Source organism: Dipteris shenzhenensis, chromosome 2 (genome assembly GCF_047967505.1).
Source record: "Dipteris shenzhenensis isolate YYH24624 ecotype China chromosome 2, Dip_SZ_1.0, whole genome shotgun sequence".
Lineage (NCBI taxonomy): Eukaryota > Viridiplantae > Streptophyta > Polypodiopsida > Gleicheniales > Dipteridaceae > Dipteris > Dipteris shenzhenensis.
In genome coordinates, this window is record NC_141597.1 from 2,874,378 (window position 1) to 2,893,360 (window position 18,983).

The 18,983-nt window shown below is 44.7% G+C and overlaps 1 protein-coding gene across 1 annotated transcript; it reads left to right on the top strand.

Annotated features, from left to right (window-relative positions):
• Positions 1-6,347: 6,347 nt before the first annotated feature.
• Positions 6,348-18,769, top strand: LOC147904234 (uncharacterized). Its single transcript, XM_087385430.1, has 3 exons — positions 6,348-6,551; positions 6,661-7,535; positions 17,874-18,769. The coding sequence occupies exons 2-3, from the start codon at positions 6,898-6,900 to the stop codon at positions 18,253-18,255; spliced, it is 1,020 nt and encodes a 339-aa protein (XP_087241556.1). The 5' UTR covers positions 6,348-6,551; positions 6,661-6,897; the 3' UTR covers positions 18,256-18,769.
• The last annotated feature ends 214 nt before the right edge of the window (positions 18,770-18,983 follow it).

Here is an 18,983-nt window from a genome sequence, read left to right on the forward strand (position 1 = left end):
ATATCACCAAAAATACTAGGAACATCATGCCTAGAGGACTATAGGAGCACTTGTACATCTAAAAAATATCAATAAGTCATTATTTATATGACCATATGTATCCAATACAACAACAAAGAAGAAGGTTCAATCTCAATTTAATGATTTGTGCATTGACATTGCTTTAATGTTACGTTCAAGCTTGCTTTCTTAAATTTGGCCATTTTTCTTTTTATAACGATGATAAGAAATAAATCTCATTGATCTAAATAGTTTGTTAATAAATCCATTCAATGGGCTTTTTGTTATGTAGTTAATATGTTTTGACAATGCTGACTTTTTTGCAATTGTTTACTTATGACTTGTAGGCAAAATGCATTGAAGGAGCCACTGAGTGTATCATATGCATCATGGTATATTTTGAGAAAAGAAGTAAGTGGCAAAGGCAAGGATAGATAGAAGAACCACATCTTTTTTAAGGAAGGGGGGCAAAACTATCATGATTCCAAAATTTGCAAGTTCTAATACCTTAAAACTCTAATTATGAGTCCTTTTTGCTATGTCATGCATGACTCATACAATTATGAGTCCTTTTTGCTATATCATGCATGACTCATACAATTTCCTCTTCTAACAAGAAATTCTATCCTCTTACCGCCATCAAGGAAAAATAAGCTTTTCTAACAAGCAATTTTATCCTCTTACCTTCAAGGGAAAATAAGCTTTTCGAAAAGACCCTCTTACATGAAGCTAAGGGTCTATTTTCTTGTAGCAAGAATGGAGACACACAAAAGCACACACAAGAGTAATAGCAACATCTTTGATGAGTCAAGAGGCGTGACAAGTAAGAGGAGGAGGAGGCAACGGAGGATGAGGAGGAGGAGGAGGAGAAAGAGTTGAGCTTTATCAAGTTAAGGAATTTCAGTCTAAGGTTGAACTTGGTTGCATTACTTAGCCCTACTTTGTATTTTAAAAACTACCTCTCTCTAAGATGCCATTTGACTATGCTTAATCAATGATGTGACTAAGCAATGTTTATAGCATTTTTTAGCAAAAGATGTCTATAACTTGATTGGTTGCAAATGGAATTGCTATAAGGTGCATTATATACAAACCCATCTTTAAGAAAACTTTAAAAACACATCACAAGGAAGCACACTTGAAGGGTTAGGACTTTTCAAAAATTACTTACCCAAATGATTTGTGATGTATAAATCCAATGTGATGTATAAATCCAATGTATCAATTACAAAGAATTGATAAAATGTCTAGAACTGGATTGGTCACCGCTGATGGAGTTTTTATAAACCCCATTATCTAGTTGTGATATACAAAAGCATCTTTAAGAAATAGCTTTAAAAACATGTCATGAGGGAGCACACTTGAAGGGTTATGATATTGGGAAAATTGCTTATAGAAATGATTTGCAATGTGTAAATCCAATATATCAAAAATTACAAAGAAGCCTTGCAATATGAGACTTATAATTTTACTTTATGAAGGAATGAACCAAACCTTATCCAGTCCCTAGGCCTTCAATAAGCACATATATTTTGCTATCATCCTTTTCTTGGTAGGCGTGTAGATGCACCTTGTAGGGTTGCTTAAGTTATGGACATTGCACTACTTTCTTGTTCTAGTTTTTTTAATAAATAAAGTTGAATATATTAAAGGGGGATGTCAACCCCATCCAAAAAGAAAGACATGGTTACAAAAATTGGCCAGCTATGCGCTATCTACCCTGGGCCTGTGCTGCATGTAGCCAAAAGAACGCACACCCCTTAGATAGGCATGAGCTAACCTCTAGTAGAGAGTGGCTAACCCCCCGTTCCTTGGTAGAGAGAATCTAACCAAAATCATTCAAGTACATGCCATACCCAGCCAAAATGGCGCTAACCCTGAATCCAATCGGAGGATAATGCTTAAACACAGCATCCCAAACCACCAAAAAAGCTACTGCCCTTATGTATGGCTAGCACGCCACTAGGGCAGGATGGGACCTTGAAGGGATCTCCCAACAGCTTGGTTCGCCATTGCGGGCCAAGTGAGAATCATGCCATCAGTCCTACCTTGCACAATAGCCTCCACCTGATCCAGACTTCCCTAGTCACTCCATTGTTCCAAAAGAGATGCCTCATGAATTCCAGAGACTTTCTGCACAGTGCGAAGTCGGGATTAACCTGGAATCTTTTGCCAGTTCCCCCCTATCGGTAGCCACATATTTATTGCCTTCAAGCTTCCATAATAGAAATCAGGCTCCATTTCTTGTTAAGAACCCCAAATTGAGGCCCCTCATCCGTCAGTTGCTTGTAGATTACCTTCATGGAGATCTTGCGCAGGGGTGTTCTGCCTAAACACCATTGGTCGGCCTTCTACTCTAGAGATGACACATGATTCAAAGGCCAAGATTCTGGTATTCTATCTAGTAACGCCTCGGGCAAGTCTGACTCCCCATCTGTTAGCGAGTATCTGATTCATAGCTACTCCAGGGAGACCCAATCTGCGACTGTGGGTTCCATAGGTCAACCCATATTCTGATACCTTTCTTAAACAACACCCTTGCTCTCCGTATGTTGTGGATGGCAAAAGGATCTCCATCGCTATCCGGTGCTTTGCTCCACCAGATACCCTCTTTGAGGCTGTGGAGTCCCGTCTCAACCCTTTCCATCCTTTCTACCTCAATAAACCTATGCAGGTTTTCTAGGCTTGAGCCAACCCTGCCATGACATATGAGCCTACTATCTTCACCAAAAAATCCAAGCATAGTTTGTCATACTATATGAACCAACCTGACATGACATTTGAGTCTACTATCTTCATCGAAAAATCCGAGCATAGTTTGTCATACTAGGCCAAACCTGGCCATGAGCTTGCACCCCTACCCTTACCCTTCTCAATGAAACCTTTAGCTATTTCTATCCATGGGGCATGTCCATTGACAAGGTGCGAGAGCCATTTTCCTACTAGTGCCATGTTTTTTAACCTCACATCAAGTAGCCCTAATCTACCTAATGCTTTTGGGGACTTGAGTGGTTCCCATGGGATGTAGTGCATGCATCTGGTACCACATTCCTCTGCCCATCCTTGAAATAATCTTTCCACTTCCAACCATTGCATACTGCTAAAATGCCAAATCGATGCTACGTAAGTGATTGGGGTTGACAAAACCACCAAGAGGCATGCATTCCAACCCAAATTCACCGCTTCGCACTTGCAGTTTGTCCATGCACCAATTGAATAAAGCTTTGATGCACAAAGATGTGTAGCCCCAGCGGAGCACCTAGATACCATATGATCTTTCCTCTTGGCACTATGTTGACCTTAAGCCCAGCCACTCTGGTATGGGATCATTACTCATTCTAATGACGAAGGTCTTTGAAAAGCTGCACTACTTCGAGCGCACACTGCACAAAAGGTATCCACCACCTCCACTAGCCTTTTGACACTCCTTTGGTCCTCAAGAGAGAAGGAGATAGTGTCATCTACGAGAACAGGTGGCTACAAAGCTGGTTCTCTGATGGAAGCGTCATTCCTACCAATCCACCTGCCATCTACTCGCACTTTAGCATATTCGTGAGTGGGTCCGTGCATAGGGCAAAAAGCAGGGGTGCGAGAGGGCACCCCTGGCATATCAACCTTCTCAGGTCAACCTTCCAACCCCTCCTCCATTGATACACAGTATTGCCGCCGCATTTTCGAATAGGCTTTCAACCTTCCTCACAAACTCTTGGCCAAACCCGAGCCGATTGAGTATCTCTAAAATGAAGTCCCATCGGGTACAATCATATGCCTTATTGAGGTCCATCCCGAACACTAGGATTTTTTGTCCTAAAGCCCTAGTGTGATCCAAAGCAATTGTGACATTGAGAATGTTCTCAAAGATATCTCTGCCTCCTACAATCCGTTTTGTTCTCTGTCCACGACAATTCTGCACACCTTAGTGATCCGAATTGCTAGGGCCTTTGGTGATGATCTTGCACAATGTGTTCAACATTGTGATGGGCCTCTAGTCCCCCAACTTTAGTCTATCATGCCTCTTAGGGAAGAGCTTCATGAGGCCAGTATTCATGTCTTTTGACAGGGTCCCTTTCATCATCGCAATATTGGCCATCTCGATCATATCTGTCCCAAGCGTCTCCCAGAATGCACAATAGAATTCTACGATGAGGTAGTTAGGACCAGGAGATTTGTTGTTGGCCATGGCATTTAAGGCTTCCTCCAGGTCATCCTTGTTGAATGGGGCACCTAATCTGTTTATTTGATACTCAATTACTCTACTGTCTAGACCAACCAATGCCTCCCTTACATTCACAATCCATGCATCATCTCTTACAGTAGCTGGTTCGGCTACTATGGCACCTAGTTCACTCTTGAATACTTCTGCCATGTGTCAAAATTTTGTCACTAAATTTCTCTGAGCATCTATTACTCTGTCGATGCGATCTCTTTGCTGGATTCTCTTGACTGATTGAAAGAAGGCACTCGATGGGCTATCCCCTACCTCGAGCCATGTCAACCTGCTCTTAATGTGGGCTTGCTCTAGTTACTTCAATTCCCAATCATGCATGGCCAACTCCGCACTCTTCAACAGGGAACCTACTATCGGGTCCTTAGGCGCTACCTTTAGCACCGCCCAGTGGGATTCCCTAATCTTAGTCAGGCTCTCCCAACTTAAAGTCCTCCTTGCTCTGAGTTGACGATCCACCTCCTTAATCACCTTCATCACGCTTCGTAGGGTTCTCCCCCACTACTTTCTAAACAGATGTGTGAGGTAGGAATCAGAGACATTTGCAATTAGTTTAAGTATTGTGGGATTTAGGTAAAGGTACTTTCTTTTCTCGGTGGAAGTTAGTATTTACAACCATAATGGATATTTGGCCATGCAATCTTTGTGCTACTTAATTATGATGGTTAGATATGTAGTTCTCTTTGTATTTTAAGCATAGTAGAGTTTTAAATTATGATGGCAGTTAGTATCTAAAACCATAATGGATATTTGGCCATGCAATCTCTGTGCTATTGAATGATGATGGTTAGGTATTTAGTTCGGTTTGTATTGTAAGCATAGTAGAGTTCTAAACCGATTAATAAGGGGGATCCCTTAGTCATACTTAAAATTAAGTCCATTGGTGATGCTTTAACTTCACATGAGTTGGTACAACCTAACATTTTTTGGATGGTATGTTGTGGCAACGTTGGATTTGATCACACATACTCAACATAAAGTCATCAAGAAGGTAAAATCAACAAGGTATGGCATATTGTAAAGCACTAATGGGATGCATCTCGTGGGAGGGAGCCATAAATGCTATAGGGAGGCAAGTAAAAGAAATGGGGGAAGAAAGAAAAGAATCTATAGCAAAAGGATAAAAAATTACAAAAATAAAGAAGGAAACCTCGATACGGGACTACAAACAGAAGGAAAAGGTGTGAGTGGATAAGAATGGACATGATTAATGACTTGGCAATACTCCTTGGGAGAATAAAAATGATGGTACAATTTTACAAGTATCATATCTTGAAGGAAGGAGTCGGATAATGAAAGTATTCTCAAGTAGAAAAAGGTCAATCCGCTCAATGTTAAATCATCGTTGTGGGGTCTTAGCCCTAGGATGTGCTTGGGTTGGGAGATGGTGTTCTTTAGGTGTATGGTGCTTCTTAAAAGTCTTTGCGTGAGTGGGAAAGATAACCAACATTGTCACCTTAGATCATTGATCAACTCATTGTTCTGACAGTGAAGGCACCACATTATGGGATTGTTCGTGTAGAATTGTGAATAGGCATTCGCCTCCCCTTGCCGCTTTGGTCAAGAAGGGCTGTTGCTGAAAGCGAAAATTGGCAGTGATTGCATTTCTTTTCACAAAAAAAACGTGGAACGTTTGCCACTGCCTTACGCTATTGTTTGTTGCTACTCACCCCCCATTTGGAAATGTGCATTGCAACAACAAGCTTGGATATCCTATACACAAAACGTCGATGAGGAGGGAGGTGCACATCACCAACATATTGTATCCAAGGTTGTCGAATGTGAGGACCGGGGCTGCCCATGGTGCGCAGAGCATGTCGGGCAAGGGTCGTGAAGGTGTCGTCAGGTGCAAGCTGAAAGTGCAAAGAAATACTACTACCGACTGGCGGAAGGTCAACAAGAGCATTGTGAAGGGGAGATCCAAAACCAAGCGCTAGAGTGATGAGTGATGAGGTAGGGCCAAAGGAGAAGAGTCCAAGGGGGGAGGGGGAAGGCCACGTGAAGGTGAGGTGGGAAGGGCGTGGATAAGGGCAAGTGACGTGGCGGTGGGAAACGGGCTAGAACCGGTGAAGCGACCGGCTGGGAGAATAAAAGTAAAGAGAAAAAGGAAAATGGCCTTATCTGGTTGTGAATTGTACGTGGCTTTCTTCTTCTTCTTCCTCATCCCTTATTTCTTTTCGTTCATTTCTTTCTTGGATCGCCATACCCAGCCTCCCCTCAAGCTCCATCCCTAACACCCCTTGTCTTCCTCGCGAATGATCTTCCCCCCTTCTGCTCGCTCTCCTCCTCGGGTTCTTCTACCCTCCCCCTCCTCCCCTCCCCGCAGGCACGTCTTCCTCTCTCTTCCTGCAATTTCTTGTTTTTCCCACAACCTTTCCCTTCCTTTTTGCTTTGCGCGCCTGTCTCTTTGCTGAATCGCTTCTTCTTTTGAGCAGATGCGTGTTTTTTAGCCCTATGACAACGCTGGTGATGTGGAGACGCTTAGAACTCGAGCGATATCGGAAACTTGAACTTAGGTTACCGTTCCAATTGAGTTCTAATCTTCTGAATCCATTCTTTCAACTCTCTTTACCACGAGAGCTGAAGCGGTTGGCCAAAGGCTCCGCCACTCGGTAGATGGTTACGGGACCTTGCAATTTTGTGCGTATTGTCGATCCGTGCGCCAGTGAAAAATGTCAGTCGCCTATCAAAGCTGGGAAGTGGCTTCAGGGCCAACGGTCGGATACAAAGTTGGAGCTCAGACCAACAACTGTGTTACAGAGGGGTCCAATTATAGGATGCTTCCGCAACAGGACACCGTTATGCGAGGCTTCTCTGCTCTATCTTTGAGCACGCGGGCTCATTCGGCCGCAGACGACTCTTCCGAAGAAAGCAGATGCTTACATGAGACTACGTCTTTGAGCAATGGGATCGCATCGAAGGCGTTGACCGATCAAGGAGAGCAAGGCCGCACATTATCCACTTCTGCCAGATTGATAAATGGCCTCTTTGCAACTGAGAATACTGTTTTCCCTGATGACAATCATAGGCTCGGTCGCTCCCCTGAAATTTTTTGGAATTCTTATAATCGTTCTCGACTTGATGTTGTCTCTGAGGACAGACCATGGGAGAATAGCACTGTGGTGAAAGATGTTTTTGAATCGGATACCATATCAACCTCCTCTTCCTCTTGTATGAGTGATGCGCCAGGCGGTAGTCCCTCATCCTCGTGCGATGTGTCCGAGGTTGCAACAGGTGATACAGAGGCACAGAGCTCTTACAATGGACCTTTGGATCGCTTGAGTTCTTCTGGAGCTCATTTTCCTCCTAGGTAAGTGACAAATTATGTTTTTGTGTGCAATTAGTGAGTCTGCAATTTGACAAACTTAAGTTGACACATTGCTCGTTTGGGAGAGACTAAAATGAAATCGTTTAGACTTCACAAGCAGTTGTAGCTTGAATGAAGAGATTTGGACTACTTTTTGATTAGCCTTCTCCTTTAGTGCTAGCCTTCGTCATGGCTGAGTTTGCCCTTCACCTCCGGAGTGCTGACAGAAAGTTAGTACGAAGACTTTGTATAAATGGATGCTCAAGTATGTGTGGGTGTGGATTTGTATGTGTGAGAGCATACTTTTATACAATGGTCTACACCCACTGTTGGGCGCTGATGACGTCAGTGGGGATGTCATAGTAGCTAGTCCCTACTATGCGTGATGGAGTTTATGGTTTTCAATCTTAAGAGTGACTCTCGTGAGATTGAAACTGCACTATGTTGTGTTTTTAGAGGATGAGTTTGGGAATGTTCCTGGATTCATCTAGGTATATATTAAGTTGACACATCGTTTTTCGTGACTGCATATGTGCTTTAAGAAACACGCTCCCTTACATGTTTTTTCCATTGACGTTCCTCCTGCGAGCTATTTTGTCAATTATTTCTACGATTGTTGTTCGCTTGCATAACCAACCTCCATCTGAAGTGTGTGTTTCTCTAAGCTGAGTAATTAAATGGCAAACGCAAGAGAATCCAGTTGTGGTGGCCAAAGCTGTCTTACACCATGTGCGTCTGATCTGTTGTCCTGGTTTCCTTATCATATTTCACAGAGAGCAGTCTTGTATTGTATGGAGAGGCATGAGGTTTGGTGGAAGTAGTAATTGCTTTATTATGCTCTAGGTGACTGCTGACCTTTGGCTGCATTGTGTCTGGGACTAGCATTGAGTGCCACTCCAAACGTAGGGAGTTTTTCTAAGGCTTTTAATGGAGACTTTCTCTGGAAAGTGCTGGTTTGGTCTTTCTAGAGCTGAAGGTAGATTGATTTAAAGCCATGAAAACAATAGGCGTGGCATCAGGAGTATATGCAATGCCTGTTTTGTACATCATGCAGGATTTGCAGCTGGGTTGCTTGAGACATCAAAAGGATATACACTGCATGTTTTGTAGATGGAGTAGAATTTGCAGCTATGGAGCTGGCAGTCCAAAGGAATTGGAAGTTATGTCTTCTTCTTGGGCTGATTCCTTGCTCTCTTTTTCTCGGTCTACTTGGTTTAAGTTGGCGTTTGAGCAGGCACAGATGGTGCTGGAACAGAATTTTGAGCAGCTGAAGAAGTTCTGGCCAGCAAGGAGAATATGACGATCTTCAGCAAGATTGCAATCACCAGATAGGGTTAATGATCAGGCAGGGCTTTAGAACACGTGGGCTGGGCTTGCCAATTGATGAATAGGCCAGCGAGTCACCAGATGTATAGGGTATCTTGGTGACCAGAATTGGCTTGAGCTAGGCAAAGATTAGCTTATGCTTTCTAAAAAGGCAACCCTTGCCTAAACACCTGTTGTTTCCCTTCCCTTTTTGAACGGGGTTGTGTATGTGGGAAAACCATTTTTGGTTCTGCATTTAATATCACCAAAGGACTGAGTTGTGAAAGACTAAGTGGTCATGTTGTTGGGCCTCACAATGTTCCAGCTACGTTTTGCACACCATGATGAATCACACGTTAGAGAGTTCTTGGACAATTTTGTGGTAGTTGTCACCAAATTGTAAATACTCCACGTCAAAGTTCCAGTTGAACCTTTTATTGGATCATCGTTGAAGAGTTCGTAAGGTCAAGGAGTTCTCTAATTGGTCAAAGTATTGACGTCGGGCAAAGATACTTAACTTTGTTTACGTAAGCTTGACTTCAGTCAGGGAGATTTGGCTTACGCCAAGAGGGTAAAGTGCATTTTACCAGAGAACCATAGAGCTGACTATGGTCAGAAAGTGTGGACTTCGGTTAACGAGACTTGGCATCAGCCAAGGAGGGTTGACTTCGGTAAACCAGGTATTCCGATCAACGAGAGAATTAATTGTGTATGTGCACATGTTTGCTTGGTGGGAATGCCTACAGAGACTAGGATTAGTCTAGAATTTACTTTGCATGCAAAAGTGCTTACGACTAATGGGTGCTATGGCTATGTGCATTTAATTAATCGTTGCAGGTACCAAGAGGGGTTGGAAACCCAAGCATTACAGAGCTTAGCAAGCAAACAGGAAATTGTTCGTGTGAGCAAGTGCTACGAAGGCTCCAGATCTAGTCTATGATTGCGACACTGGCATGTTGCCAACTATGGAGACTACATCTCCATTATAATTTGAAATTACTCACATTTTGTGAGAGTAGCCTGTGCGCTGAATTTTTGCACTCAGTTTTTCTCAATCAATAAAGGCCTTTGGGAGGATTTAGCACGATTGTTGTCCTGGGCCCTAGTGCTGGAAATAGAGAGATTGTGAGAGAAGGTGTGTGAGAGAGAGAGTGCTGAAATGTGTAGCCAGCATGTAATAATTGAGCGCAGCGTAGGAGAAACAGAGGGTGAAGTTGCTTGAATGAGGTTTCATTGGTATCAGAGACAGCTTCAACACCTTTTATGGTGGTGGCGGTTCAAGAGGCTAATGGAGTGAATTCGCCTGTGTGATAGCGTAGTGATGATCCAAAGACTGGAGTTAGGTACACATGCTTATGCACAATCACCTCAAGCTAGTGAGAAAGCGTCGTTGGAATCATTTGTGTTAGTGCTAGTCTGTTTGAATTGGGCTTTGTTTTGGAAATCCGAGTTGTACTCTGTACCCAAGACCCGAACTGGATGGCCACGTACAATTCTATGTCACTAAGGGGGCGAAGAGTCGAGACCATAGATTGGTGCTCAAGAGGCTCCGCTGCAAACTCGCAAGTTACATGCATCGATTAGCAAAGTGTATAAATCGGGTGGTCAATGTGTTATGGAGTTTAGCAATTAGCTGCACAGGCAGTGTAGATGAATGAACGATATCGCTCAAGCTGGGTCCAGAATAGGAATTTGCATCTATTAGGCGTTGTCCCTTGCTTGATCAATTGTTGCGCTATGCCTTTACTTGGTCGAGAGTAATGACTTGAAACGAAGCAACAGAGGCCTATTTGTCATAAAAAACAGCGTCTCGAGCGTTGACTAGATCCCGTAGAAGCTAAGTGAGAGGGTTGCATCCTTCACGCAAGAATGCATCTCAGTGTTGAGCATCTAACCGGGCCATAGTCTTGCAAGAAAGTTGACGCGGCAGGCACTTCTTTATTTCTTTATTTCTTTCTCTTTTGTTTATTTGATGTATTTTAGTAATCACTGGGTATACCAAGAGACTCCGCGGGTCTTTAGAAACCTAGTATAGCTGCTTATGCTTGGGCACTGATGATGACATAAGTGTTGCTTTGCTGGGTCAATGAAACCCCACTGTGATATGTAAGAAGTGATCTCTGTATAAGCCCAGCTTCACTGGAAGATGATTCGGGCCCAACCAGGTCCGGAATGTGTGTAGCTGTAATAAATCCTTACGGATAACCTGGTTGACTTGGTTGACCTCGTGTGTAGCTGTAATAGATCCTTACGGATAACCTGGTTGACCTCGTGTGATAGGAGGGGAGAAAACGGAGCATCCATGTTGTACTGGAATGGGGGTAGTCTGTCCATGTGGAGCCCCAGTCCCTCAAACCATCTCTCTGTGCGTGCATACCAGCACCTCTGGTCTCCTCCTGTTGCAAGTGCCATAGAAGAGGACAGTGCTAGCCATGGTAGCTTGCTACGCCCAGAGGTGTAATCCTTATACTCCCTGACTCGGTACAGATACGTGATGACTTGAAATGCAGCATCTAGCTGTAATGGGGGTGACCCAAACTCCGCCCGAATGATCTGGTGAGGAATGGATGGCTTACCACGGATCATCCGTGATAACATGAGAACCTGTAGCTGCTCCACCTTGGCCCACTTTGTATCCGACGAGTCTGGCCCCCAGCATGGACTGCCATACATCCCCGCTAGACGGACCAAGGAGTCAAAAAGCAACCCTTTGGTCGCGGATCATGAAAGTGAGAGCGGAAGCATTGCCTCTCTAGTCTAGCCAATGAAGCATATCCTCTGCTCAAGCGTGCATGCATCGCGGGTCTCATAGTGAAGATGGGTCCGAAAAAGACGATCCCAAGATAAGTGTATGATGAAACTACCTCAACAGGTGACCTATCAAATGCTCCTGGCGCATGATGGCTCGAGATGTATTGAAGATCATAACCTTGGTTTTACCTAGGTTGACCTTCAAATCATGAGACTCACAAAAGGACCGTAGTGTGTCAAGGTGTCTCTGGAGCCCCTCTGCCGAGGAAGACAAGAGAGCCACGTCATGTGCGTAAAGCAATATCCAGATCAGCGTGTCCGCAAGAGAGCAACCCACCTCCCCGTGTTGCATCACTGTCTCAAGCTCGTTAATGTATAGGCCAAACAGAGTAGGTGATAATGGACACCCTTGTTTGACCCCAATAGTGCTCATGATCTTGTCTGTCCACTCAGATCCTGCCCAGACTCTGCCTGGAACTCTCATAAAGTGCCATGACAGCCTAAATGATCTCCTGGCCGTAACCCAAATCTTGTAGGGGACGTATGAGACGAGCTCTCGGAACCGTGTCAAATGCCTTGCGGAAATTCACATAGCAACAATAAACCCTCTTCTTTCGTGCCCTTGCCTCCTCGATGATACATCTGAATGTGAGAATGTGGTCCATGGTCCCATGATCACGTCGGAATCCGGCCTATCGTGCTGCTATAAGTCGTGGATCCTCCGCAAATCTGCTGACCTCTGAATCAAGTACTGATGATCATAATGGTCCTGTAGTACTTCGGGCTCATGGGATCCCTTGCCTTGTGAATGGGTGAGATAGTGTTAATGGTCCAGGTGCGTGGAAATCCCAAACAAACAGCTTCATTAAATAGCTTTGCTAAGATCGAGCCTAGGAGGTTAATCCCATATGCAATGAATTTAGTGCATAGTCCCTTCGCTCGGCCATTATGAAGTTTCATTGCGGCATCCTTTATCCCCTCCTAGTGAAGAGGGTGCAAGATGTGGGGCATGGCATATGTGAGGTTAGGGATTGGCTGATTTGGGATATCATAGAGTGTGCGTGCATAATCAAACCACACCTGAGTGTCAATGAGTGGTGAGGGGGACCGTTGCTCTAGAAATCTCCGCCAAAAGTCCTTAGAGTTGTTACTGAATAGAATTTTCGGTAGTGTCTCCTCGTTTCGGTGAACAAAGTCTAGTTTCTTTCTGCGTACCAGTCGGCGGTACTTGCGTAGCGTCTCTGGTTTGCTTGGAAGATTGTTTTTGGTTTCGAATCTGAGCTGACAGCGTAACGCCTTACACTCATCATCGTACCAGCTGTTACAGGGTACGGTTCCAGGGGGTGGTGGGCGGGTGGTGTGGGGGAAAGCATGAAGAGTAGCCTCGTTTAGTGAGCAGGTGACTAGGGCAGCACGATCCTCTAGTAGGGGTATGAAGTCAATGTAGGTGAGAAGTATATATAGACGGCTAGAGTAAGTAGGTGAGTGATCACGATCAAAGCGTATATCATGGTAGGTGGAGTGAACTCAACGAGGTGAGAACTGCTGCGCGACGGGGAGTGGAAATGCTAAAGAAAAGATAGGTATGATCAGCCCCTGGAGGGAGAGGTGCTACGGGTAAGTCAGTGTTGCGAGATGTGAAGGTAGGGGATCCCACAATGTAGAGCCTCTCCCATGTGGAAAACACATGAAACCACCTGAGGGGGGCCATCTGTTAAGACCATTATAAATGATGAGATCTTGCATCTTGCCGAGTTCTAATAGGGCCCGTCCATAAGATGTGAACGGTTCTCGTCTGTCAGCCCAAACTCGTAGCATACTTGCCTCCTCAAGGTCAATGTCTGGCAGTAGAGTGGAATCATCCCGGAAGTCCAGGAGTGGTGCCCGACGAGGGCCATTCCTCGTGTTGAAGTCCCCAACTAGGAGGACTTCTCCGCAGCTAGAGAAGTCAACAATGGACTGATAAAGAGCAGCAAATGGAGATGTCTTATCCTCACCTTGAATATCTCTGGCAAAGTGGGAGGTCTCAGGAGGGAAGTAGCAAACAACAATAAACAGATCCCGGTTGTCCATGTGCCGAATCCAAATTCAAATGTGCATCTCTCTGCTCCACTGAGATGGCCCCCAAAAGTGTGGATCTGTAAAGGACTGCGACTCCTCTTGATTCTCGAACCCCTCCTGTATCCCTCGTCTCATCTCTGTAGGCAGACTCCCATGTATACTTGCTGACTATTGGTAGTGGGCACTCTGGGTTTAGACGTGTCTCTGTATAAAAGACTATGTCGTGACTTGTATTGGATCCCGAGAAGCTCCCTGGTTTTGACCATAAGGCATCATTACAGCTCCAGATGGTGCAAGATAGACTCTCGGATATTTGAGTCTCATAGACCCCACTCCCTATGTGGGAGGGGATGTGTGTGGCCGACGGGGGCCTGTAAGGAGTCGTCCATCTCATACTACTGCCCACTTCCCCTCCTTGTGGGCTTGATCCCGCTGCAACAGGAAGCGCCTCTCCTTAACCTGTAGTGGAGTGAGGTCCTCATCCATGGAGATCGTTGGCTGGTCTCGTAAGGTTGACCTACGACGTAAAGCCGAAAGTCGTGCCTAATCGTCATGGAACCGTATGATAAGGGGCTGCTCTCGGTTGGGGTCCCTCCCTACCCACCATGCTCTCTCAATCTTGTGCTCAGTCGTTCCTAGAGTAATGGTCACGAAGGCCGTCGCATCTGCTCTCAGTGCGTGGGATTCCACGTACTTTGATGTTGAGAGCCTTATTGGCTCTCTGCTGCTGCTCCAGGAGGGTAGCCGAAACGGTTACCCTTGTAGATTCCGGTTTGGCTACGTCGACCCATCTGGACGTCTCCTCGATGGCAGATTGCATGCTCGCAATCTGTGCCTCCACAACCAGGTGCTCCCTGGGACTCTGCGTATAGCAGTGACCTCCTGTCGGAGCTGTGAGATCTCCTGTCTGAGTCCCTGAATAAGATCAGCCTGGTCTCGGATAGCCCCGTTTTCCATGCACGGACAAAGCATATCGAAGCCCACTACCACTTTGTACAAGAGCACATCATTGATGATATCATGGAGCTGATGTACTGTCCAACCGCCGACGACATCTCAGACGTCTTCACAAAAGCACTCCCCAGGGAGCAAATCTAGCATTCGACGCATGAGGATTGGCCCACTGTTGTGTCATTGAGAGGGGGTGTTAGAATATCACTGTCCCCATCTATGATGAGGGGACAAGGGGGCAGGAGATAATGGGGGGATGAAGAGGTATGCAGGGCAGGATTGTGGCCTGCCAAGTGCAGACCAAGAGCCCTGTTTGAGGGCCTATTTATAGGCCAGGCCAAGTCGCTCTGGTCAGCTGCTGGTCGGGCAAAATGGCCGACCCAATGCCTAGAAAAGGGCGCCCCATTGCCTAGAAAAGGGCGCCCCTACATGTCGGCCATGCAGTCAGGGGGACCAACCCCCTACTGGTCGGTTTTATGAGCCCTGAACAGGGCCTATATAAAGAGCAGCTCACTCCTCCATTCCCTCATCCACTAGGCTGAAGACTCTACCCATGGGCAGCGTTCTAATGAGCCCTGAACAGGGCCTATATAAAGAGCACTTCACTCTTGCATTACCTCATCCACTAGACTGAAGCTTCTACCCACGGGCAGCGTTCTTTGAGGGAGTTGTTCTCTGAGATACTCAGCGGTTTTGGACAGCACCCTTGCTGCCTACCTTGTGCTCATCTAGAGCTTGTTTATCCCACAGTCTGGAAGAATATAGTCTGAGTTCTCTCTCTCTCTCTCTCTCATGTGCTGTTCCAGCAAGGTTTCATAGTAAATGTGTGATCATCTATCAAGAGGTTTCTGAGTGTTGTATGAGCTGAGATCGGAGAGAGGTGTGAGAGATTCTATCCTCCTATTTCCAACACTATTTTACTGGATACTGAGGCTCCTTTCAGCCTATTTAGCACATCATCAATGCGAGGGATGGGAAAACGATTTTTGATGGTCATTTTGTTAAGAGCTATGTAGTCCACACACATTCGAAATGATCCATTGCCTTTTGAACGATCAGCAGAAGTGAACAGAATGGTGTAGTCTAATGAGTCGTTTAGAAAGTAATTCTTGTACCTGATTCATAATCTCTTCATTCTGGGCTGCACTCACTCTATAATATGGCCGGTTTGGAGGCTCACTCCCTGGTACAAGATCGATGGTGTGATCCTTTGGGCGCGTAGTAACTCGCCTAGAATAGACTCTAAGAAACAATCCTTAAAAGACTCAAGAAATTGAAAATTTTCTTTATCCTAGGGACTCATTTCAAACTTTTGGATCACTTTCTTTATCTTTGACGAAAGTCTGGAGGCTCACTCCTTGGTACTTCAAAAAAAAGAAGGTTTTTATAAGACTTGGTATACCAAGTTAGCTCACAGAAGACTGAAAGAATTAGAATTGTACAAGAGAGCATGAAAGCTCTGAAATTTATAGATTAAGTGGCCGGCCATGCCTTTTGACTTTCCCCCCAAAATACTAGAGATTTGCATAGGCTTTTCCTTAAAAGTGCGTGCCCAAAATCTTTGCGATCGCTTCTCTTTAAAGCTTGTCACTCAGTGTAGTAAGGTTTTCCCCTTAAAATTCAGCACACCAAGCTCCTGTCACCAATAACACAATTTCAACAGATTCCACTGTTAGAGTTTAGCCAATGCATGCATCCTTGTACTTTGGACTAATCCTAGTCTTTTGTGGGCGTCCCCACTTTGCACATAAACAAATGCAAATAATAAAATATAAATTTTCTCTAGTTCAACAAAGTCAATTCTCTTTGACCAGATAATAAAATAGCTCTCTGTATTTCTTGTAAGAAATGCAATTCCATGACAGTTGGCTGACCTGGCCAAGCCCGTCTGATTCAATACGCTGACATCAGACCCTCCTACTTCCCCAGTCCCAGGTGGGTTGGGTCTTCTTCAGGCCCTTCTGGGCCCCTATAGAAGCCCTTTTTGGCTCTCGTTTTTGTGCCCCAAACGTAAGCCAGCTAGTCCTCTTAGCTGGGCCGCATAGGCTGCCTATCTGGCAGCCAAATCCATGGTGGATCTACTGGCCACATGGGAAGCCCTTAGGTGCATCCTTCATGCAGCCCACCTTGCTGCCTCGCATGGCAGCAAACTTGCTTCCCACACTGCCCTCGTGGCAGCCTACAGAACCTCAGATCTGCCCATATTAGCATGCTACCTCGACTTCTGCCCATGTGGCAGCCATCATGCCCTATATCTTGCAGGTGTCATGCATATTTGTCCTCATTTGGCGCACGCAGGTGGGGCATTGACCCTCATATTCCAGCGAGCACATTTGGCATGTCATCATGAATGCACGAGTAGAATTTGCAATGGAAAACAAGACAACGCTTGGACTAGGTAGGGAGTGTAGGTTGTAGAGGAAGCCGCACCTAATCGCAAGAATTCATGGTCTCATACAAATGGTTTAATGTGCACGTGTGTGTAGATTTTTGGACTTAGAACAACAAAAACTTTAAATTTGTATGATTGGATATATTCTAGTCTTACAAAGGTATATAATGTGCACGTTTGTGTGGGATATGCCCAGAAACGTACCACGCAGGGCAGCTTATTGCAATTTATCATTTATGACTCAATTTTATATGGAATACTACCCAAACAGTATTGGTGGCAGCGAATGGGTCCACACACATCATGTGCCCTATTTTCTACTAGAAATAATAGATGTATGCACATGAACAGCGTAACTTAATCTACTCTTTCAGCAAGCAGTCTTCTTTAGGCTGGTCTGCATAGCTGCATTTGGCAAGTGAGGACCTCCAAGGGTCGATTATGCAGGATGGCTACCTTGTGTATATTTTACTCTCCTGCAGTATGTGTGGATGCACTATGATGGCCATGAAAAGGTATGTAGTCAGCAGCAGGAGGGATATGATACCTAGGGTTGCTTTCCATGCTCTATGCCAAAAAAATTTATTGGTTGTCACTAGTTCAAGATTTGTGCCCACACGCATGTGTACATAAGTATGTATACAGATGCTTACATGTCTTTGCTTGTATATGTATGTCGGGGTTTCCGGCTGTGCAGAGTTAGAAAGTGCAAAATTTCCTATACTACAAGTATCTATTAGCTGAATAGACAGCTCCTTTAAATGTTAAAAATTTTAATTAGCTCAAGAAAGAGGTGAAGACGACCTGTTTCAAAAATGATATATTGCAAGACGCTAGCCAATGTTTTGGATCTGATAGTCTTTTGTCTGCTAACTGCACAGGAAAGGTTTATCAAAATTCTTCTCTGGCAAGTCACGTTCATTCAGCTGTTTAGCAGACGTTGCTTCGGTGAAAGATCTTGCAAAACCTGAGAATCCATATGCTAGAAAACGTAAGAATGTTTTAGCTTGCAATGGCAGCCTCGACCGACCCAGGCTTCATCCACTGCGAAATGGTGCCACTGGAATATCCAAGAAACCACTTCACAATAGCAGATACACATTAGCTTTGGCTGTGGCTATGAGTACCACAAAGGGCCTAGTTGACACAGAGGAGCAGAATTACCAAAGTATTTCAGGAAGGTGGCAAAGCAATTCAGCCCCTTCCAGATCCTTTTCCCTCTCGGATTTGCAAGGGGTGGGGCAACAATTTTCTCCCCCATGAATAAGGCATCTGCGGTATTGGGATGGTGTGCCGTTAGGATAACTTATAAGGAAGATTTGTTCAAAATACTCCATTGGTATGTAGTTGATTATGGGATACGAAGGTGTTTAGAATGAAGGCTTATAAACGGAGTGCTTCTTGGTGATCTCTGAAGGCACTCTCCTACTTCCCTGGAAATTTCAGGAAGGTGTGCTTGTTTGCACTCCAGCATTAAGGCAGTGGGCTGGATTTGTGCTAGGTATGATGAATTTTTTGCTCAGCCTGTTGCTGTATGTCATGTTCAGCAAAAGACTCTTCTGGTTCAATGGGCTGCAAGTGGTTAGGGTCACCCTCAGTACTTTATTGGGCCCAGTTGGACATGGGAAAAACATCTCATATTGCTACATGAGATGATGTCTGTGTATATCTGCGTGCGTGTGTGTTGGTGGGTGGATTAGCATGTAGGCTTCGTAAAGACTTTTGTTTGTGTAAAGCTAGATATCATTTTCAGTAATGATGAATTGACTCTGATATTTACTTTTCTCAAGTTCCAAATGTTTGTACAGCAAGTTTTGCTGTGTTTAGTTACAATGTTTTATTTAAAATCACAATTGTGGCTTGCGCACAGATTGCTATGCAAATTCGGAACTAGACAGCAGAAATAGCCTACCTTGGAAGACATTTAAATCTTGTTTTGGAAGGGGGTTAGGGGGGGGGGGGGGTATATTATGGATTGATTGATGGACTAC

Excerpts from the sequence above, each read along its gene's own strand:
- LOC147904234 (XM_087385430.1), top strand. The coding sequence starts at position 6,898 with ATGTCAGTCGCCTATCAAAGCTGGGAAGTGGCTTCAGGGCCAACGGTC. Across the intron at positions 7,536-17,873 it reads GGAGCTCATTTTCCTCCTAG|GAAAGGTTTATCAAAATTCT; the intron begins GTAAGTGACAAA and ends CTAACTGCACAG.